At 37.2% G+C, this 23,391-nt stretch overlaps 2 protein-coding genes across 2 annotated transcripts in view; one reads left to right on the top strand and one right to left on the bottom strand.

Annotated features, from left to right (window-relative positions):
• The window catches only part of DOCK1 (dedicator of cytokinesis 1), a 578,721-nt gene that overhangs the window by 164,781 nt on the left and 390,549 nt on the right, over positions 1 to 23,391 (top strand). Inside the window, 2 exon segments of the mRNA XM_038408546.2 lie at positions 245 to 372; positions 3,131 to 3,226. Of these exon segments, the coding sequence (XP_038264474.1) occupies positions 245 to 372; positions 3,131 to 3,226 (224 nt within the window).
• INSYN2A (inhibitory synaptic factor 2A) overlaps positions 12,137 to 23,391 on the bottom strand; it is an 80,468-nt gene continuing 69,213 nt past the window's right edge. Inside the window, exon 4 of the mRNA XM_038408543.2 lies at positions 12,137 to 15,359. Within this exon, the coding sequence (XP_038264471.1) occupies positions 15,176 to 15,359 (184 nt within the window). The 3' untranslated portion in view covers positions 12,137 to 15,175. The remainder of the gene's footprint in view (positions 15,360 to 23,391) is intronic.

Below are 23,391 nucleotides of genomic sequence, written 5' to 3'. Positions count from 1 at the left end.
GCAGGGATTTTTTTGCTGTGCAGTTGTACTGTGATACAAAGAGGTCACTTTGCATTTGCTTATTGACTGTCTGGTTTTTTTGTTTTTTTAAACTTTTGCCCAAAATTTGGTCTGGCCTTCTGTCTGCCAGGAAGTTAACTTTTTTCCTGAAAGTTTTGTTTAAAATATTCGCTCTGTTTGCAATATGATGTGTGTATACTATGAAATTATGTAAGACATACTTGTAACGTATCTTTATGTGCAGACTGCAGGGAGATCTTGCTGCCAATGATGACAGATCAGTTGAAGTATCATTTGGAAAGGCAGGAAGACTTGGAGGCTTGCTGCCAACTGCTTAGTAACATCCTGGAAGTCCTTTACAGGAAAGATGTGGTTAGTAACTGATGTTTATACCAATTAGCCCTTAAGAATACTATGTCTTGTGAGTGATAGGGGTGATCATGAAGTAAAGCTGGCAATGACTTCATTTTTGTCATTTATTTTTGTTCTGAGTTTTTCCTTTCTTTTTCTTTCTTCTCCTCCTCTCTTGTGGTGGTCGGTGATGAGGTGGTGTTGACTGATGTTTACTCTTTCACCATGTTGATCTCTGGCTCTAAGGTTTCTCACTTATGACGGCCTTTATTCTGGCCAAGAGGAAATACGGCTCCCTCTGGAACTCATCCCATAACACCGCTCCAGATATTGGTCAAATACTCATAGGAGTTGAGTATCCTTCCTCCACAGCACTTGCATGTCCTGCCAGATGGGGAGTGTTGGATGAGTTTGGAATATGAATTCTTCAGCCTCTTCATTGCATTGATGCTTGTTTATTGGGCCAGCTTTTGGTCCTTTGGTGATTGTTCATCAACTAAAGAGGATAAAAACTGAGTGTGCTGTTTTGAAATTTGTAGCAGAAAATTTCACTAGAGGAAAAAATAGTCTCTTAAAAGTCTTTCACAGTGAAAGAGTAATCTTAAATGACTTTCTTAGCAACAAGATTTGTTCAAGTCATGGGAAAATCCAAAAAGCTGGTTTGATGGTGTGAATGAACAATTTGTCAGGAATTTAAAATGTACAGAAATATTCCCACGTGATCTATGACAGTTAAAAACAATCTGCTGGAAGTAGGCTGCTCTTCAGACAGCTCAGTAAAACAAAACAGTCCCCCTCTAGCCAATTCTCTCAAGATATAACTAATTAACTTGATAGTGCTTCCTTCTGCCTGAGTATTATGGGGAAGTTAAACAGTCCTATCCATTCAGAATGTAAAGATGCTGTACAATTACACATGCAAAACTGCACAACTTTTTTGTGTTAGGCAGTACCCTGTGCTCAGTTGTGGGTGTGTCATTTGCATGATCCCAATTTTTTATTGACTAGAGCAAGGGTTCTCAAACTGGGGGTTGGGACCCCTCAGGGAGTCAGGAGGTTATTACATGGGGCGTCGCGAGCTGTCAGCCTCCACTCCAAACCCTGCTTTGCCTCCAGCATTTATAATGGTGTTAAATATATAAAAAAGTGTTTTTAATTAATAAGTGGGGGGGTCACCCTCAGAGGTGTGTTATGTGAAAGGGGTCACCAGCACAAAAGTTTGAGAACCACTGGACTAGACAGTGACTGTACAAATCTCTCTCCTTTGATGGGGAGCTATAATCCATTCTGGCTAGTTGCCAGCGTTAAAGATTTTTGGACCAGAGGGTCCCGAGTCTGGATTCCTGTACATGAGCAGCATAGCTACCTACACTTTGGCCAGAGCAAGTTCTAGCTTTTTAAAAAACTGTCCTTGGTAACTGTATTCTTCCAGTGATCCCGATTCTTTGGCATCCGGAAGCAGATTACGTTAAAAAAATGAGCTTCTGTCCTGACAGCACAGCAGCCCCTCCCTATTTTTTGCTGTCTGCATTTCTCTCAGCAAGCTGAACTTATTGGCTTGCAGCTCCACCACCTGCTGAGCTGAACATAGTTGAGAAGGTCTGCATGAGGGGTGGATGCCGAGTTAGGAGCTGGTTTCTGTTACTGAGAGAGAGACAACCAAGAACTGGGCGAGAGAGGGCTGCTGAGCTGCCAGATGATTGAAGCCTGTATGCAGGTAGAAAAGGGAGATGGAGGAGCTGTGGGGAAAGGAATCAGTCCCTGGAGGTGAGAATAGGAAAGTCCCTGCTTGTCACCAGCAGGGAGCTTGGGTGCTCCAGAACAGTAGCTGAACATACAGGTACTGGAGATGAGGGATACTTTTTCACATATGCCAGCTGGAGCCTCTGGAAGTTAAATGCAACCTGGTGAATGAACCATGGGTTATTTTTCTCTCTCATTTAATAATAATAATAATTAATAATAATAATTAATAAAATGCATTTCACTAGTAGGTTTGCACAGCTGTCCAGCAACAGCCTACAGCATATCCTATTCAGAGAATTGTCTGGCAAAACATTTTAAATGTTGACAACCATAGAGTAGTCTCTAAGTCTTGCATTAGGGCAAGGCAGGCAAGTAACTTTTAAGGAGCACATTTACATTGTGGGAGGGGAAGCAAGTTCCCCATATTAGTATGATACTTCCCTACCCCCAATCTTTGTGGGACTTCCTCCCCTACAAGGTTGGGACATAAATCCCTAACGTGTTCACAAAGGGCATTCACGGTCAACACCACACTTTTAATGTTTTTAAAAAAACAATCCTAGCAGATCACCTCTAAACCAGAATATAAATAAAACAATTGAGAATTAGTTTGAAAGGCCTTAGCTAAATTGTTTAATTTATTGGATGCACTGTTATTAAGTGTGCCATGTTTACCTTCGTCAGAGACATTTGATTTTAAATGGTTAAAAAATGTCATTGGAAAACTAAATTGTGACCTAACCAAATGCCATAAACACTGCATTTTTTCCCCCCAAATATTTGCTTTTTTTTTTTTAAAGTACTCTAATCATGTAATTGACTTTCAGTAGCAGCAGTAATAAAAAGTCTATTTTCTTTGTGTAGTCTTTGCTTTTAACAAAGACTGTTTTTCATCTTGTTGAGCAGTAGTTGTGAGGAGTTATAACTGATTTGGTTTCAACAGGATAGATGGATTTAATAACAAGCATCAATATTTGAGTTGTATTGATTGTCTTTTGGTGATAGTTTCCATTAAATTATTCTTTCTCTCCAGGGACCAACACAGCGCCATGTCCAGATAATCATGGAAAAGCTACTGAGGACAGTCAATAGAACAGTCATTTCCATGGGACGCGATTCAGAGCTCATTGTAAGTGTCTCTTGACATAAACTTAAGTATTTTTATCACAACTTCTTGCACCTGACATAATAGAGGATTTAAATCGCAGGTGGTAAAAAGCAATCAAAACCTCCTGTAACCTTCTTGTGTGTTCAGTAAACTGTAAAGTTTTGGATTATAATTTTTGTGTGGCCTATAGTAGGAGGAGAAAGGTCCTATTTAAATTGTCAGTGATCAAATGATGAATTTAATTGGGTATGTTTAACCAAAACTAATTTTGTTTTTTGCAATTATAAGATTTTAACTAGCTAAAAATGTTGTGTAAATTAAAAAAAACTTTGGTTGTTGACATGTAAATTGGACTGGAGGCTTTATTTTGCCAACATTTACTCACATTGTGGTTGTTCAGTTGGGGTGATGACTCTCATAGGCATACTGATTTTAAATAAGTGAAGGATTGCAGAATATGGCCCTGGCAATTACAACTTTCATAATGAAACAAAGACTTTGATGTGTGCCCATGCAAGTCCTGAGAAATAATATGGTTATTCCAAGATTATCCATTTAAGAATACAATGACATAACTTAATATTAGAAGAGCTTAACTCTTGTTGAGTTTTGCTCAACTTTATATTTAACAAAGTTTGTTACCTTTTAAAATATTTTGTTTATTGGACCACTTAAATATTCTGCATCAGAAATTTGGCTTCAGTGGAGCAACACTGGTTTGTATCAGGTGAAGATATGGGCCTTTATTAACTTTTTAAAAAAAATCTGTAAATGTTTGTCACTATTTGCAGCATATATGCACACAATGTACTTAATTGGTGTAAAAGCTTGCATTTTAGGTGAACATTATTCATTTAAAGTTCTGTACCATTCTGAAAAAAATATTTTGGTGGAAACCTGGAAAGAGAGATCATGAAATGTTTCCTGCCAATCTATACACTTGAATGGCTTTGACTCTCTTCTTAAAACTACTTCCCTTACCTCTTCCTTCTCTGTACTGTATTACATCATTTATAAAAAATCAAAATTGAGAAAGTTCTGAATTAACTCTCTTCTCTCTTCCTCTAATTCCATATTATTCCTTTACCCCAGTCTCTCACTGTTATCTCTCTTCGTCCTTCTAGGCTCTCAGTCCGTCTCCTGGATACCATCCTCTCTCACCCTCTGTCCTCCACTCTTCTTCATCTGTAATGGTGTTTGTATCCCTGAGAATGATAAAAACCTTCTCTTACTTCTAATTCTCTCTCCAGCTATCATCTTGGCACTTGCTTTCCCACTTCCAACAACATGCTGTCTTTTAATGATTTTGTACCCCTCACACCCCAAAATGACAAGGATTAATCCTTGAGTAAGTAAAGTACCTATAATTCATATGGAAGAAAAACTTAATATTGAGAAAGCAGACAAAAGTCATTAGGTTTGAATTGTGTGTGTTTGTATATAATAAAATATATAGACAGTAGAATGCAGACAAAATATTGTTATTGTTTCTGTAGGTTAAATTGTTTGTAGAAATATAGCTGATGTATTTATCAAAATTCCTTAATTTTATTTCCCCTCTGCTAAACTGTGGTGATGTCTGTATATTTGAAATGATACAAAACCACAACAGGATATATTCTGAAGCATTACGTTAGTAGACCTATAGTTAGTTTTCCCCCTTTTTAACTTCAGCATAATGTATTTGAAAGTTTAAGTCTTGCACATATATATTTTTAACTAAGTGCAATTGTATTAAAAATGCACACTGTGAATATGAACATAGCCTGAATGCATTACATCTGAACACACTATAATTATTTAATGAATACTGACAGCATCAGGAATTTTTAAGAGGGCACTTACTATTTAAAATTCAGTGCATTTCTAAAAGCATCTCTCAGTAATCAACCAATAATGATTCACTTTTGTGGTGTCAATAAAGGAGTAAGATGGAAATGAAACCAATACTTAGTATGCATAACCTTACCCTTCTTGGATCAGCATCAGATTGAGATTTATGCATTACATTTTTTTGACTTGAAAGTTGCACCTAGAATTTAGATTAGAGAATAGATCATAGCAGAACAAACCAGAAGAAAAAACAGTTTCTAGACAAAGAACCATAAAGGAGGATAGTTTAGGTGATGGCTTTTTTTTAAAGTAATGCATCACAAATCATATATATTAATTTCTTACATAAAATTGCTATACAGATGTTTCAGTAGTTGAATCTAAATAATTTTTTCACCTTGAAAAAATGACTATATATTTCACCTCTTATTTAAAATGTATTGCACTGATAATAATATGGAATTTGCATATTATGTATTTGCAAAGATATTGGAAGTGTTTTGGTGATGCTTGTTCTTTAAAAGAAGGAAATATGTTCATTATGATACAAATTTACGTCTTGATTCTGTAAATATTCACTCCTGAGTGGTTCTGCTTGAGTAGCCCCAATGAATACAATGGAACTACATATCTGAACAAGGATTTGCAGGGTTGGGCCCAATACGACAGAAGTTAATCAGATAACATTGGTTTCGCATTACACATTCTTTTCATAATTTGGCTTTAAGGTCAGTGGGATTTTTATTTGGTGGTATTTATGCACTGTACTGGGTGCTTTTTATGTATAAATATCCAACACGGTGTTCTTTTGTTGGTGCTTTAATTTGCATAGATAATACTGTTTACACACATCTCCAACTTCTGAACTGTGCACAAGTATGCAGTATGCCTCAAAGTGTGTGTGTGTCTGTTCTTGAGAGCCTAGCATTTTGGATATCAACAGGGGATTTTAACAGAATTCAAATATTAAAGGTAGAATGGAGTTACCTTGAAACAGAGGGAGTAAAGGTATATTGATGGTTATTTTGTTAAATACAGAGTGTTTTCTGATCACAGGATAAAGATCATCAGTAGGACATGAAATTTGTAGATAAGCACTAAGATAACACGCAAAATATTCGCTGTTGCAAGAGGATATATAATTCAAGAGTCTAGTTATGAAACTATAAATAATACTTTGACAGTTTTTTTGGACTATTCAAAAAGATTGATTTTTCTCTGTTTTATAACTTATGGATGTGATTTAAAATCTTTATTACTGTTATGACAATTGTTAAATTGATTCAACAAAAGTATTGACAATAGATGGTTCTGTTGTATATAATGGGCCCAGATACCTATGTCTAACATGGGATACGCTGTCACGTACAATATGTCACAAACTTGCATTCCACATGTGAGCACAGTAACAAATTTTAGAGATCAGAACATTTTAATTTTGTGTGTGAAATTTAAAATTTGCAAAGATTCCTGGAAACCTCAGGACCCCCTTCAATTATTGTTTTTTTACCATTTTTATCCTAAATATGTTTTGCTATAAAAGCTAAATCTATTTTTGATCATTTAGTTTTCTCTCTAGGGTCCCCCCCTTCCCCCCCGCCTTCCCCAGGCTTTGAAAACCTTCAGACACCTAGTGAGAATGAAGCTCACTAGCCACAGGCTAGTATGAAAGGCAAGGTGGTTCCTTGCCAATGAAGTGAACAGTAATGATGTCATGAGGATGTCAGCCTTCCCTCACCACTCTTGGCTACTAGGAAGGAGATACAGAGTTTGGGCTCGTAGGAATTCTAAAGATTCTCCATAATCTTCAAGGCCATGTGTCACCACCATTGCAAACCTTCTGGCTAATGCTGTAAAGAATTCCCTTTAATTAGCTAGATGGTAACTTCATGAATGATATGAGGCACTCTTCCTCTCTTCCTTCCAGTATTTGAATAGGCTGAAAGGGCTACTTCCATCAAAGAATTTGCTTATATACTTAAAATCTCTTTAGTTTATTTTGAATACTCTGTTGTTTAAGATTAGGATATTCTCTAAATATTCTCTATTATGAGAATGATTAAGAGGTGATTAAGAAGAAGCAGAAAGCATACAGGGAGTGGAAGATGGGAGGGATCAGCAAGGAAAGCTACCTAATTGAGGTCAGAACATGTAGGGATCAAGTGAGACAGGCTAAAAGTCGAGTAGAGTTGGACCTTGCAAAGGGAATTAAAACCAATAGTAAAAGGTTCTATAGCCATATAATAAGAAGAAAACTAAGAAGGAAGAAGTGGGGCTGCTTAACACTGAGGATGGAGTGGAGGTTAAAGATAATCTAGGCATGGCCCAATATCTAAACAAATACTTTGCCTCAGTCTTTAATAAGGCTAAAGAGGATCTTGGGGATAATGGTAGCATGACAAATGGGAAGGAGGATATAGAGGTAGATATTACCATATCAGAGGTAGAAGCGAAACTGAAACAGCTTAATGGGACTAAATCAGGGGGCCCAGATAATCTTCATACAAGAATATTAAAGGAATTGGCACCTGAAATTGCAAGCCCATTAGCAAGAATTTTTAATGAATCTGTAAACTCAGGAGTAGTACCGAATGATTGGAGAATTGCTAATATAGTTCCTATTTTTAAGAAAGGAAAAAAAAGTGATCCGGGTAACTACAGGCCAGTTAGTTTGACATCTGTAGCATGCAAGGTCCTGGAAAAAATTTTGAAGGAGAAATTAGTTAAGGACATTGAAGTCAATGGTAAATGGGACAAAATACAACATAGTTTTACAAAAGGTAGATTGTGCCAAACCAACCTAATCTCCTTTTTTGAAAAGGTAACAGATTTTTTAGATAAAGGAAATGCAGTGGATCTAATTTACCTAGATTTCAGTAAGTCATTTGATACCGTGCCACATGGGGAATTATTAGTTAAATTGGAGAAGATGGGGATCAATATGAACATCAGAAGGTGGATAAGGAATTGGTTAAAGGGGAGACTGCAACGGGTCCTACTGAAAGGTGAACTGTCAGGTTGGAGGGAGGTTACCAGTGGAGTTCCTCAGGGATCGGTTTTGGGACCAGTCTTATTTAATCTTTTTATTACTGACCTTGGCACAAAAAGTGGGAGTGTGCTAATAAAGTTTGCAGATGATACAAAGCTGGGAGGTATTGCCAATTCGGAGAAGGATCGGGATATTATACAGGAGGATCTGGATGACCTTGTAAACTGGAGTAATAGTAATAGGATGAAATTTAATAGTGAGAAGTGTAAGGTTATGCATTTAGGGATTAATAACAAGAATTTTAGCTATAAGTTGGGGACGCATCAATTAGAAGTAACGGAAGAGGAGAAGGACCTTGGAGTATTGGTTGATCATAGGATGACTATGAGCTGCCAATGTGATATGGCTGTGAAAAAAGCTAATGCGGTTTTGGGATGCATCAGGGGAGGCATTTCCAGTAGGGATAAGGAGGTTTTATACAAGGCACTGGTGAGACCTCACCTAGAATACTGTGTGCAGTTCTGGTCTCCCATGTTTAAAAAGGATGAATTCAAACTGGAGCAGGTACAGAGAAGGGCTACTAGGATGATCCAAGGAATGGAAAACTTGTCTTATGAAAGGAGACTTAAGGAGCTTGGCTTGTTTAGCCTAACTAAAAGAAGGTTGAAGGGAGATATGATTGCTCTCTATAAATATATCAGAGGGATAAATATAGGAGATGGAGAGGAATTATTTCAGCTCAGCACCAATGTGGACACAAGAACAAATGGGTGTAAACTGGCCACCAGGAAGTTTAGACTTGAAATCAGACGAAGGTTTTTAACCATCAGAGGAGTGAAGTTTTGGAATAGCCTTCCAAGGGAAGCAGTGGGGGCAAAAGATCTATCTGGTTTTAAGATTCTACTCGATAAGTTTATGGAGGAGATGGTATGATGGGATAATGGGATTTTGGTAAGTAATTGATCTTTTAAATATTCAGGGTAAATAGGCCAAATCCCCTGAGATGGGATATTAGATGGATGGGATCTGAGTTACTATAGAAAATTCTTTCCTGGGTATCTGGCTGGTGAACCTTGCCCGTATGCTCAGGGTTTAGCTGATTGCCATATTTGGGGTTGGGAAGGAATTTTACTCCAGGGCAGATTGGAGAGGCCCTGGAGGTTTTTTGCCTTCCTCTGTAGCATGGGGCATGGTTGACTTGAGGGAGGCTTCTCTGCTCCTTGAAGTCTTTGAACCATGATTTAAGGACTTCAATAGCTCAGACGTGGGTGAGGTTTTTCATAGGAGTGGGTGGGTGAGATTCTGTGGCCTGCGCTGTGCAGGAGATCGGACTAGATGATCAGAATGGTCCCTTCTGACCTTAGTATCTATGAATCTATTAGATAGAAATACTTTAATTCCTCACAGACAAATATCTCTTCAAATAAGATTGGGGAAAATTTAGTTCTAAAAAAACAAAAGAAAAAAAAAAGAAAAACCCCACAAAAACAAACAAAACTTGGAAGCAATAGATGAAGGTCAGGTTTAGAATAGTTATTTCTGGCCAAGTCACTATTAATGCTAGCACTATATTTTATTCTACCCCAGATGATTTATAAAAACCTGACATGCTGTTTAACATGCAGAAGAATATGCTGGTATGGGCTGTATTAGCTTGGATTTAAACACAGTCTGTTCATTTAATCAGCTCTTTTCATTGAGAGTTGTGAAGTTATATACTTAATGATGAGACTAAATTCTGAGTCTACCATGTTAAATACGGTTTATAATTTACAGGAGGGGAATTACTTTCACCATTTTGATACTGGTGGTTTTTCAATATTTTCCCCATGAAATTAAATCTTTTTATACAATATTTTTTAAAAGGTGTTTGGTAAATATGCGTGTATTGATATGGGCATGTTATTTGCAGTGTTGGTAAAACTAATAACAATTTGTATCAGTTTATCTCATTGATACCCAGGTGAAGAGAGTCGTGAGTAGTTACTGGAATATGATATGGACCATGATTTTTGCAAGATAACCAGGGCCTTTTTTGTTGTTGTAAGTGACTCTGTACACTTACACCCAATCTCCAGTGTCTGTCTTCTTCAAGTCTGTGTTCTTCCAGTCTCCTCTCACTTTCCTTTTTTGTTTGTTCTCCTATCTGTAGTCACTCTGTCCACATTAGATTATTTGTTTATTTCCTTTATTATTGAAGACCCAATAAAGGCTTAATGTATATAGCTGCAGCAAGATTTCGCTTTGACAGAACCAGGACCTTTAAGCTTCTCTGGTGCTGAAAAATGGGCTGCTTTAAAAAAATGATAAATGGAAAGTGTCCTGTAAACACATTTTAGAAGTTCTGATGCACTCTTCTAGGCACTTTTGATAAGTGTTATAAGTCCACAAATCACAGAGATCCCCCAAGTTACTCAAAACCACCAACTCAATATGTTTCCCCCACAAACACAGAAATGAAAATAAATAAATGGACTTTTCAGTGTTTGCTAACGGTCAACCAATTTTGGCTATTTTGTATCTTTACTTATAAAATTTAAGGAAGTAATTTAAAATCATTGCTGGTAAAATTTGCCGATGACATAAAGATTGTTGGAGTGGCAAATAATGATGACAACACAGTCAGACAGACAATCTGAATGTCTTGATAATCTGGGCCCATTAAAACAAAATATATTTTAATACCATCAAATGCAAGGTCACATATCTAGCAACAACGAATGCAGGCCATATCTAAGAATGGGAGACACTATCCTGGAAATCAGGACTCTGAAAAAAGATTTATTGGTCACAGTGGACAATCAATTGAACATAGCTCCCAGCAAAATGTTGCGGCTAAAAGGGCTAATCTGATCCCTGAATGTAAAAAAAAGAGAATAAGAATAGGGAGGTGATTTTAATTTTGGAAATGGCAGTTGGATGGAATATTCCATCCAGTTCTGGCATCTAAATTTTTAAAGTGATGTGGAAAAATTGGAGTGGGTGCCATAAAATGATACGAGGGCTGGAAAAAATTCCCTGCAGTGAGAGACTTGAGGAGCTCAATCTCTTTACCAAAAAGATGATCAAGAGGTAATTTGATTATGGTGTAGAAGTATTTTAATGGGGAGAAAATATCGGACATTAAAGGGTTTTTTTAATCTAGAGGAGGAGGACATAACAGGAAGTAATGGCTGGAAGTTAAAGCCAGACAAATTCAAATTAAAAATAAGCACAGATTTTTAACAGTGAGGGCACTGAACCACTTGAACAAATGAACAAGGGAAATGGTGGATTATCTAAGTCTACAAATCAAGAATGAGGCCTTTCTGGAAGATGTGTTTTAATGAAACACAAGTTTTTGGGCTCAGAACAGGGATGACTGAATGAAATTCAGTGGGCAATGTTATACCAGGAGATCAGCGTAGATGATATAATAGTCCTTTCTGGTCTCAAACTCTATGAATCATGAGGTACCGTGAGTGCCAAAGTCTTGGGCAGAAGGTTTGCAATGCATTTTCTTCATTGGCTACTGCAAATTAAAAAATAGTATTTACTTGTGGCGCAATGTAAAATTTTTTTCTTCTACACACATTTCAAATTACTCATTACAAGCTATTATTGCAAAAATTAAGACCTTTTCCCCTCACTATTATCTAGCTTTTTGTGCATTGAAGTATGAATTGAATATTATCATGAATGGAGCTAATGGACATAGAATATACAAATAATATACCAAGTTTTACCTCGAGACTGCATTCAGTTAAATAAATTGGCAGCATATTTCCAGCAGCTACAGTTGTACTTTACTAATACAGAAATAATGCTAAGAAATGTTTCAGGCCTTCTGCTTCATCCTAGTATAGCAGAGCTGTAAACATACTGCCATTATATTATTGGTGACAATCGCAGCCACAAAATTAAGAGTAGTACGTACTGTGTGCCATTAGACTAATGAAATTTTAACAGCTTGATTTCAAAATGCTTATGAAAAAATAATCTATTAGGTTTTTTAAATGTAATGTACCATTATAACACTGAGTGAAAATAAAGAATGCATAGCCACTTATTGTTTGTTCATTGCATAGCATCTTGTCTGAAGCAAGAAAAACCAAACACTTTGTACTTACTGTGGGTTTTTTTCAGTTTTAATCATTATTTTTTTTATTTTACCCTGATTATAAAGTATTTTACAGTGATTAATTTTAAGAAAACAAGTGGTACTTACACAAATTGTTTCCTAATAATAATTTCAAAACATAGGAATATCACTGTTGCTTAATGGGAATTATGCAGACTTAGAAAACATTGTCCATGTAGTATGAAAACAGTAAGTAATGCAAAATTACTGCAGTATTTATTGATTAGAAAGTAATTAAAGCATGTTATGGGAGCAGTGCAAATAGTAAATTTAGTGTCTGAGAATGCATGATATTGCCAGTGAATTTAACAGCAAAATTACATAATATGCTACACTAATAGTGGTGATGTTTCCTTTGTCATAATTTTGTTCCTGCTTTTTATCACATGTATCACATTAGGGTGGAAACAGTTCTATGTTAGTCACATACCATGTGTAGCTAAAAGTTATAAGAATTAAATATTCTTTTCAAGATCTAAATCGAGCCTGTTTGATCCTAAATGTAACACAATATGATGCGTTTAACACACTTGCAAAAACATTTTATTACAAATTACATAGTATAGTATGGTATAACACAATATGTATTTTACTTGCATGTTAGCTTTTTCTTTTTTAAAAAAATGTAAAAAATTAAAAATCTGCAACTTGTTTAAGAAAATAGTCTGGACATGTAGAGAACGCTCAGTGATAACTTTCGTTTTTTAGCTCTTAAATATTTCACCAAGGAATCCTTCTTTTTCATTCTGAATGCCTGTATAATACTAGTTTTGGGTATGACTCGATAACCAAGCATAAAAACATTTAAGACTTTTGCATTAGAGTCCCTGCACACAAGAATATTTAGAATGGATTTTTAAGAAGTCTGTTTTATTAGTTGACATTAACCATCTGTAAAGAATCCCATTTGTGAAATGTTTGACTCTGTGTTTTAAAAAATATACTTGGCTTGTATGATACTTTCTTTGTATTTGTGACACTATACTTTGAAGTATAGCACTTTTTTAAAAGACTGAATGTGTGTGTTTTTTCTACTTAAGCCCGTATTTGAGACTTTGTCCTGTTTAGGAAAAATAAGTAAATAAATTATATATATATTTAATGCTTTGAAATAGTTGGGATTGTTAAAACAAGATGGGATATCTTGTAAACAGTTTTATAGCTTTAATTAAAATCAGTATAAAATACATGAAACATTTTTTTCCACATGAAACAATTGCACTTCCTTCATGGCACACCTTTTCTCATCCTTTATCTCTCACAAAAATATTTTAGAATACCGTTTACTTATGTACAAGGATTTGTAGCCCTCTTGACATTTACTACAAAGGTGAGTTTTTCATTAAAGCATCCAGTTGAAATAGTTTTGAAGTGGACATAAACAGTTTCACATATACTCTATGTACTCACATAAACTTTCTATTTACTTTGAAGACTAAGACCACATTGCTTGCTTCAGGATCCTTGTAGAATTAATAGTACTTAAGAATGGATTTGATGTTGAGGTAAGTGGCGGGGGGGAGAAAGAGTTGAGCATAAACATCTCCAGGTTTATTTAGTAGGTGCAGACTCTTCTGTTAGGGATTCATTTCTTCCACCTGTTTGCTGCATCTAAAGACTGAAAAATTCACATCTTAATGCTGCCTTGGGATATGAAATTGCAGAGCCAGTACCTTGTATCCCAGTTTTTGTCACATGAGTGTACACTATTCAAATTATTTAACTAAAAGAAAAAAGAAACAGGATTCCCAATCCCTATCATTACAAGAGTTTTCCAGTCACCTAGAGTAGGGTTTTTTAAATGACATTGCTTAATATGGAAAGGGAAAGGATTGCAGTGTATAACTGATAGTGGATTTAAAGTGTTTCTGTTTTTAAAAATCTAAGAAGAAATTTGATTCACAGCTTTTCCCCCTAATTGTGATTGATTAGTACAGTTAATATATTATTTTAATACAAATGATATTATGTTGGTCTGGAAATTGATCTTAGAAGCTCAGCTAAATAAATAACTATTAAAGTTGCCAGGCCCTTCTGAACTCTTGTAGTAAAGCATAATGCATACAATGACATTTCTAGCACCCTCTACAATAGTGTACAGTTTTTCTGAAGATTGAATTACAAAAAGGATTTAAATTATGGCAACTACCAACAATCTATCATTTTAATATTATCCATCTTATTTTTTTCATATTCTGTGACAGAATATAGCATTTTGGCCTTTGGGTACCAAAATATAAAAATGAGATCTAAGAAAGCTTAGTGTCCCAGAGTTTCAACCCCGTCAACTTTTAGTGATTAAAGGTGTGTCCTGACTTCTGGTGCTTTCTGGCTGCTTATCCTTTGAAATGAGCAGTAAACATGTCATAAGTCTGGTGATAATGATGACACTAAATTAGAGGTGTCAATATGATGCTGAGATGTAATAACTTGGTTTAACTCTACAGCACATGAAGGCAAATACACATATATAGTCACATCATAGAGATTATTCATGGTCTTGGACCATTTGAAAAGTTGTGCTTTCTCCAGGATATTATGTGCTAAAAATTGCACTTCTCATGACCCCCACTTATTTTCAAAATTAAATGTAAAATTGAAGATCTTTGCAAACATAAGGCTTGCTTTTTTTCCTCATTAATGTTTAAAACAAAACAGAACATAAAAAGGCTTAAAAATAGTGATTTTAGCTGTGTACAGGATGAAACGTGACACTTGCAGATCTAAGGGGGGCAGGGGATAGCGGGAAAACAGTTTTACTTCTCATCTTTGTCTATACAGATTTCAATTCTGATTTTACATCCCACATTGGTGAACTGCAAATAAAAGCTGGCAAGGTATGATTTAATTAGTTTATAGGTACAAAGGCCTTTTGGTACATATGGTAAGAACTGAATGCTGCCCATAATAACCAGAGTAACCGTGGCTGATAACACTGATTAATTTACCAAGATCCCTTTTTAGATGATTAATTGAATTCCAAATATGTTTCAAAGAAGGCCTTAAACTCCATAGCTAATGGACTTAATTAAAGAAACCAGAGTTTCCATCTTCCATGCTTTTTTGATTCAGTTTTGGATTTTTGTTTGGGAGTTGAGGAGTAACTCTCCTGAGAATAAGGCAAAGGTGCAACCTGAGTTTCCTCAATAGGGTGAAGTTTTCTCAGAACCGGCTGTAGTTTGTCTTCCTGCTGTTTAAAATCCAACTCCACACTTTAAAAAAAAAAAATAAAAATTTTTTTAAAATTGCAATTAAGTGCTGAATTATTATGATATAATGATTTAAATTAAGACAACATCCAACACTGATATCCAAGTGCAAAGATATTAACAGTATAAACAAAAGAAATGTTAAACTAGATCTCTGTAACTCCAACAAATGTGAATTGGAAAAAAAATTTCCTTGTACCACAAAGAAAAATATGAATTCTGGCCACATTCAGAGATGATTCCACAGTAACTTGCTATGTGGCAGATCATAGAACTAGAAGGAACCTTGAGAAGTCATCTAGTCCAGTTCCCTGCACTCATAGCAGGATTAAGTATTATCTAGACCATCCCTGACAGGTGTCTGTCTAACCTGCTCTTAAAAATCTCCAGTGATGGAGATTCTACAACCTCCTTAGGCAATTTCATCCTTGGAATCTGGAAACACGTCCCTATGGGTTTGCATCTATATTGAGGAAGTGGTATGCCCTGCTCCCCTAATTCCCAGTCATGTGGAGATTACCCTCACAGGGATCTCGGACTCAGCTATTTGTAGGGCTCAACCCCCTGGTGGCATAGTTCTGATGGGGCCAAAGCTGGTGGAGAGAAACAGATTTCCTCTGATATTTTGGGATCTGTGTAGATCTCTTGGGATTTTTAAGGTTTGGGAGCAGGTCCTTACATCTTTTTCCACAGGTGGGTAAAACACATTGGTCCACACAGGATGATATGAGGTACATGTACAAGGGGATCCTAGACCCTTCTTCTTGGTTTTACTGTGCGGGAGGGGGAGGGGAGGGAATGATCTTGTCCTTGGACTGCCAGGAGATTCATTTATACTACACCAAATTAGGCTCCCTTAAGTTCATGTGCATCTAGTGATGCATAGCACCCCTTTATACATCACTTCTGAATCTAGCCCAGGGGCTGGAAGAGAGGAACATAGCAGGAAAAACTACCAAGAGGAGGCTGTTAGGTCATGTCAGTCTTCCTTCATAAACTTATGCCATGTTCATGTTCTTTATCTGCACATTACAGTGACTTAAGGCTCCTTAATGCTCAAGCTCCCTAGCATACACTAATTGGCTCTGAACTTGACCATATTTCTGGCAGCATAATCTAAAGCACACTTAACTTACTGCAAATAATAACCCTTCCAAGTCCAAAACATGCTTGAGTCTTTATTTTGATTGCAAGACAAAACATCTGTTGGAGATTCACATTTTTAGCAAAAAAAAAAAGTTCTTTTTAGCTAAAGAAAGAAAAGTCTAGGGTGTATTTTCTGATAGCCCCATATTATAGTAACAAAATGCATAATAAAATGTATTACTCATTCAACAATCTAAAACTAACACATGAAAGTTAAACTTAAACTCATAAAATATGCATCCTAAATTGTAAGCAGTTTGAGGAGTGGAAAACCTTGCAGGCTGCCCTGTAGTTAAGAAAAAAGATCCAATGAATTTATAGCCCTAGGATCAACATACAGCACTAAGTACATTTCAAATTTAGTTTGTAAAAACAAAGAAATGCAATCTCAAGATGCAGCAAAAGGGTGAATAAAAATGGGAATTTGGCACAGTAATCCAAGCCAAATAAGAACCACAAAAGCACTGAGTGAAGCAGAAACGATCTTGTTCCAATGCATGTGGAATAGCTGCTGGATGTGGAGGAAGTTGACAGAGGGGCTTCTCATCACACTCTATGTGTTAGGGAGCACAGTAGGATTTTGGAAAGAGTATTAGGGGACAGGGCAGGTTCAGGCTCAGGGAGAAATTTGAGAGATAGCAAGGGGCTTACTGATGGCCTGGGACGAGTCATCTGGCCCCATTCAGCAGCTGCTCTGCTACCTGCTGCTTTAATAATATTTGATTAACGTGAAAAAAATTGTGTATCATAATGCAGGTGCTCAAGGGGCAGAGATAAGCCTGCCCATTCAAGCTTAACTTTTGGTATTTCCAGGCTTTTCAGCACTTAACTGTGCAACAGTAATATTGCACAAATGTATTTTTCCTCTTTGTTTTTTAGGTGTTTGTGGGGCTTTTTTGCATTTAATATAGTTTTGGTTTGAGTCCTTTTTGACCCACGTGTCAGCATTTTTAATTTTGTAGGCCCTCATATTCCCAGCGTAGTCAACTCCATGCATAGGGTTCATCTTAATGATTTTGATGTGGGTTAGGGGAGAGATTCTTTAAGCCATCACCAAATTAACTGGCTACATGTATACTAAAACGGGAGACCTTTGATTCCTCCTTTCCCACCTCAAGCTGCATGAGATGTGAAGCCTTGTTGCTTCATGTCTAACGTTACATTATAAAGAGTTTCAAGGAAAATGTTTTTTAGATATGCTGGATGTTTGGGAGCCATTATGCCTCCAGGAATTGGAAGGTTTTGGTGTATTTTAACACCTATGTAGCATTTTGCAGATACTGAGTACTTCTCACTACAATCCTGTGCGGTAGCTAAATGTTATCCTCATTTTACAGAAGGGAAAAGAAAACCAGAGATGTTAAGACTTAACTAAGAGGAACTGGTGTCAGAGCTCACAAGAATCTACCTGCAGGACATCCCTGTGAAGTCACTGGGGCTCTGCACTAGTGTGAGGATCCATTTATGTGGCTCATAAATGCAGGAGTAGGGCCTAGTTGGTTAAATTGTGGAGAATGGCTAAATGTGTTCTAGGCTTCCATATAAGTATGGACATTCCTGTCAGTTTGAAATCTTTACATATCCTTTCTGATTGCCAGTATAAGAGAAAAGTAAATACACTTTAAGAATGGAGACATTTCAAAGTGGATATTGAGTATTAATCTAACAGTATGAAAGATATGTTAAAAACTGTAACGTAAAAAAAATTATGTTGCTTCAGACTGACTGAAAATTTTAATTTTGTATGTTACGGTGCAGATTTGGTATTGTACCTGTGAATATTGAATTTCTATTACGCAGCTACATTGGGTATCTTGTTGTTAAGCAATTAATCTCACTACAGAACCATGTAATTACAGAATAATATAATCCAGCTCCTTGTTAACAAAACGGCAAGACTATGTGGATGACAAATTGTTGTTTGCAGTTTAGCTGCACTGCTAGCAAAAAAAAAAGGCTAGCAAGAAAGCTGCTGTTAAAAGGCTGGGATACCATTAGAGTGTGTGCGCATGCTGCGTGTATATTTCCAAAAATAAAACTGGAAAAATTAGCATGGCAATTAAAAATATCTTACATAGAAAAAGACAGATTTTGCTTTACAGATCTGTTCATTCTGATAATTGTTAAAATAAAATAATATATAACCTCTTAAGCAAATTTTTATAATCCGTTTTTATTACAAAATGTTTACTGACTGCAAGATAAAAGCTTATGCAGTTTTAATTCCTGTGAGGAAAAGCATATTTGGATTAGAAACTATTGTTATTCTGCACTGCATAAAACCATCTGTACTGCATCTTAGGCTGTTTTTATCACTTGGCATCAAAATAACAATGTGTTACTTTGAAGAGAGTGAGAGAATACTAACACTTACATTCTGTCATCTTTTATAACTGTATAGGTTTTAGAAGAGAATGGCTTGTTGGCTCAGAAGATAAATGCATTTAAACTGGAATTTTCTTATATTCCTGTAACCTTCGATGCAAATAACTTGTTTGGTGGCAAATTAATGACTTAATACATATTTGTTTTTGTTTCACAATGATAAAATATGCAAAGTCTTCCTTTTTATAATGCAGAAAAAAGGGAGCTGGTCACGTGTTTATCTATCTATCTATCTATCTATCTATCTATCTATCTAGATAACTATCTATCTAGATAACTATAGATATCTATATCTATGTTTATAGATAGCTACACACACACACTCAATGACCAGCTGTATTTTTATCTAATATGTATTTTGGTGATGGTGGAATTAGGATGTTGTTCTTAGAAGATTGAAAATGAGAATTTGAAAGCCACGAGTATTAATGAATTTATACAAGTATTTTAACTGAATATTTCTGAACTAGTCTAATAACTAGTTTTTAAGAAATGCAAGACTTCAAGTAATGGGAACTGGTCTAAATACTGAGGTTTACTTACAGTATATGCTGCTTTGTCATTACACTTTGCTTAGCTGTTACTAGCATTATGCTGCTGATACAGATGTTTCAGTGTACTTTTGAAAGAAGCCTCACTAAAACGTAAGCTCTGTTTACAGTTGAGCTCTAAATGTTTGGCTGTGTATACAAGTACTACTTTAAAAATAAATAAATAACAGTTTGGAAACCTTACAAACAGGAATGTCATATACATTGTTTTTGTTTGTCTTGTCCTGTTACCTTGACTTCCGTGCTGCTGGCTCTGTCCCTGACTCTTCAGTCTTACTTGGCCTCTCGCTCCACTGAGCCTGCACTTACATCCTCTTTCTGGCCAAGTCCAAGAACTTTTTCTTAATCTTCTTTTTCTGTGACCTGTCCATCATGTTCAACATATCTGATGTACCATTATTTGTAGTTTTCTCCTGTTTTACCTTTCAAAATTCTGGGCTTGGTTGGCTTTAGTACTTCTAGGCTATTGCTAAAAAAGTGTCATTTCCTCCTCTACAAATATATCCAAAATGTACCCCTCCTCCTTTATTCCTACTTCCAAACACTTATCTCATGCCTAGACTATTTCAACCTTCTTTCTGATCTACCTGATTCCCACATAGCACTCTTATAGAGTATCCAAAATACCATTGCCAAAGTTGTCATCTGCTGCTCTGACCAGGTCATCCCCACTCGAGTCCCTTCATTTTCCTCATCTACATCAATATCAAATTGAAACCCCTTGCCCTTGTCTTCAGGGAGCTGCAGATCTTTGGCCACTTAGATGTTATCTCTTACTACTCTTCTGCTTGAACTCTACACTCTGATAATCTTGCATACCTTCATGTCAGCCACACAGTCTCATTCACCTTCAGAATCTTCCCCACTTTTTCCTCGGTCTCTCCCACAATGACCCACACAAGCTTAATAAAAGTGATGGCTGCAATACCCTTACTTGTGTGTTTTATTGTTGGCATCAGTGCTCTGAGTGAGGTATTACTGAACATGTGAAAGGGAAGCAGAATAAGTAGCTTTAGCTTTTATTAGACTGGCCTAAAAATTAATAAATAACAAACCTCACCAGAAACAAGAGACAATGCTAAATATGATATACGGGGATGGTAGCACTATCTAAATATTAAGTTTGCCCGAGATAAGCTATAGTTGCTTCTGTCTTTGACAGTTTTTAACCAGTTTGGCTGAAATTTTCCATGCCAGGTGTCTGCCTCTGGCTGAATTTGTATTTGTGTGTAAATTTCAACCCAAGCAGTTCACCTGTTTCCAAGAAATTGCAATTTTGTGGGTAAGGGGAGTGACTTTTGTGTCAAGAATGTGCCTTTTGTCATCCCTATGAAAATCCACCCAAATGTGCCCAAATTATTAGTCTTTAAGAACTGCGCACTCTCAGTAGAGACTTGCTAGAGCTTCCTAGGGAAGCAGTGGGGGCAAAAACCTATCTGGCTTTAAGATTAAACTCGATAAGTTTATGGAGGAGATGGTTTGATGGGATAACATGATTTTGGTAATTAATTGATCTTTAACTATTCATGGTAAATAGGCCCAATGGCCTGTGATGGGATGTTAGATGGGGTGGGATCTGAGTTACTACAGAAAATTCTTTCCTGGGTTTCTGGCTGGTGAATCTTGCCCATATGCTCAGGGTTTAGCTGATCGCCATATTTGGGGGCAGGAAGGAATTTTCCTCCAGGGCAGATTGGAAGAGGCCCTGGAGGTTTTTCGCCTTCCTCTGTAGCATGGGGCATGGGTCACTTGCTGGAGGATTCTCTGTTCCTTGAAGTCTTTAAACCACTATTTGAGGACTTGAATAGCTCAGACATAGGTGAGCGGTTGTTCGCAGGAGTGGGTGGGTGAGATTCTGTGGCCCGCATTGTGCAGGAGGTCGGACTAGATGATCAGAATGGTTCCTTCTGATCTTTAGTATCTATGAACACAGAACATTTTCAAAAAACATGATTCAGCCTGCAGCTGAGCAGGACTTTGCTTTGAATTAAAGCTCTGTGCTGCTACTGGTTGTGCTGGGGCTAGGCACCGGAACTAAGGGAAAGGAACCTCTTCCGAGTTCTTAGTACTCCCCTCTACTGATGCCCAGGCAACATGGGAAAGGAAAGTGGATAATTCCAATGCAGAGGAGACAAGAGCCAGAGCAGGGGGCATAGACTGGGACAGGTGCCTGGATGGAAGTGCAATACTGGGACTGTAGGCTGGTGAAAGGGCAGGGGCGGGAAGGGGGAGGGCTAGAGAACCTGGGGATTGGGGTGGAAAGAGGCTGGGACTTCCTGGTTGAGAAGACCAGGAGTGGGAGACAGGCAATGTAGGTAGGGGGCAGGCAATTGGAGGTGGGGGAGTGGAGGGGGAAGAGAAAAATTAGATGAGGAGCTGGGAGGGGAGAAATTGGGCAAGGGAGTTGGGGGGTGGTGGTGACTGGAAATGGCTGGCCAAAGGACTGGCACTGGGTGATGGGGTGACAGGTCGTTGGGGAATGAGCAGAAGATTGAGTGTAGGGAGAGGGAAAGAAAAGCAGAACAGTCTGTGCCCACTAGAGCACACTCCTCTCTGGAGCCTGGAACGGAACTCGTGATTTTTGAATCTCATCATTCATCTATGAAACCCTGTGGCAGTGTATAGCATCCCCTTCTAGTGCTGGTCCACACTGGATGAAAACCTGCTACTGCTATCAGCTGCTCTTTTAGCTCAAATGGCAGAATGACCCATGTGGGGATCAATATGATGTGACATGATGGCATTTCTGATTTTTCAGCTTATTTTAAAAAAACCTACACCCTTATCCCTCTGTTAGAACATTATGAAAGGTGCATAGTCAAATAGGAAACCCCAAAATGAAGGTTCCCCCTCCCTTGTGCGTGTGCATTGAGACAGTCTTGAATTACATGAGCACATGCTCTTTTTTTTTCCCATAGGACACGTGCCTCATTAAGTACACAGGATGGACCTGCTCTGGGAGTTAATCAAGGCTATGTAGTGAAGAAGTCTGTTGTGTGTAGAACCTCTGCTACATTTATTGCAAAAGTTGGAAGGTGTGCAGTGATTGAGGCGGGGATTGAAGGGAAAGAAAGGATGGTTTCATGGCTAAGGCAGTTGAATGCTGCCCTGGAAAACGGGATTCTATCCCTGACTTTGTCACAGAGTTCCTGTGTAATGATGGGCAAGTAACACCAAACTTTTCACAGGCATCCACTAATTCTCATTTCATGGGTACTTGATTTGAGAGCTCGGGGTCTCATTTGCAGAAGTGCTGGGCACTCACAGTGCAACTAAGGTCAGTGGGAGCTGTGCTTTGTACAAAAGGAATTGTTCAGGAGAGCTCACAGTTTCTCAGACAATATTAAAGGCAAACCAGCAAACTATCCTGATGGAAAGGAAATATAAGAACAGTAAGAGGCCAATATGGCTCCATGAGAACGGTGTAATGACCTGAAAATTAAAAAGGAATCCTACAAAAAGTAGAAACATGGACAAATCACTAAAGATGAGTACAAAAGAACAGCACCAAGCATGTAGGGAAAAAGCAGAAGGGCTAAGGCACAAAATGAGGTATACCTAGCAAGAGACAAAAAAGGCAATAAGAAGAGGTTCTACAAATACATTTGGAGCAAGAGAAATACAAAGGAAAGCGTAGGTCCTTTCTTAGCAAGGAGGGAGAGATGATAATGGATGACACCAAGAAAATTGAGATGTTTAATGCCTATTTTGCTTTTTTACACTGAAAAGGAAAAATTGGGACCAGATGCTTAACATAGATAATTATAATGAATATTAACAACAAAAGGGAAGTATTACAAGCCTATTACAAAAATAGGGAAGGAACAGGTTAAAGGATATTTAGAAATGTTAAGTGTATTAAAGTTGCAGTTCATCCTAGGGTACTTGAGGAACTAACTGAAATGATTTCAGAACTGCTAGCTGATTAACTTTGAGAAATCATGGAGATGGGT

This window comes from Dermochelys coriacea, chromosome 7, assembly GCF_009764565.3.
Source record: "Dermochelys coriacea isolate rDerCor1 chromosome 7, rDerCor1.pri.v4, whole genome shotgun sequence".
NCBI lineage: Eukaryota > Metazoa > Chordata > Testudines > Dermochelyidae > Dermochelys > Dermochelys coriacea.
The sequence above is the reverse complement of the archived record's forward strand: the minus strand, read 5'-3'. Positions and strand labels throughout refer to the sequence as shown.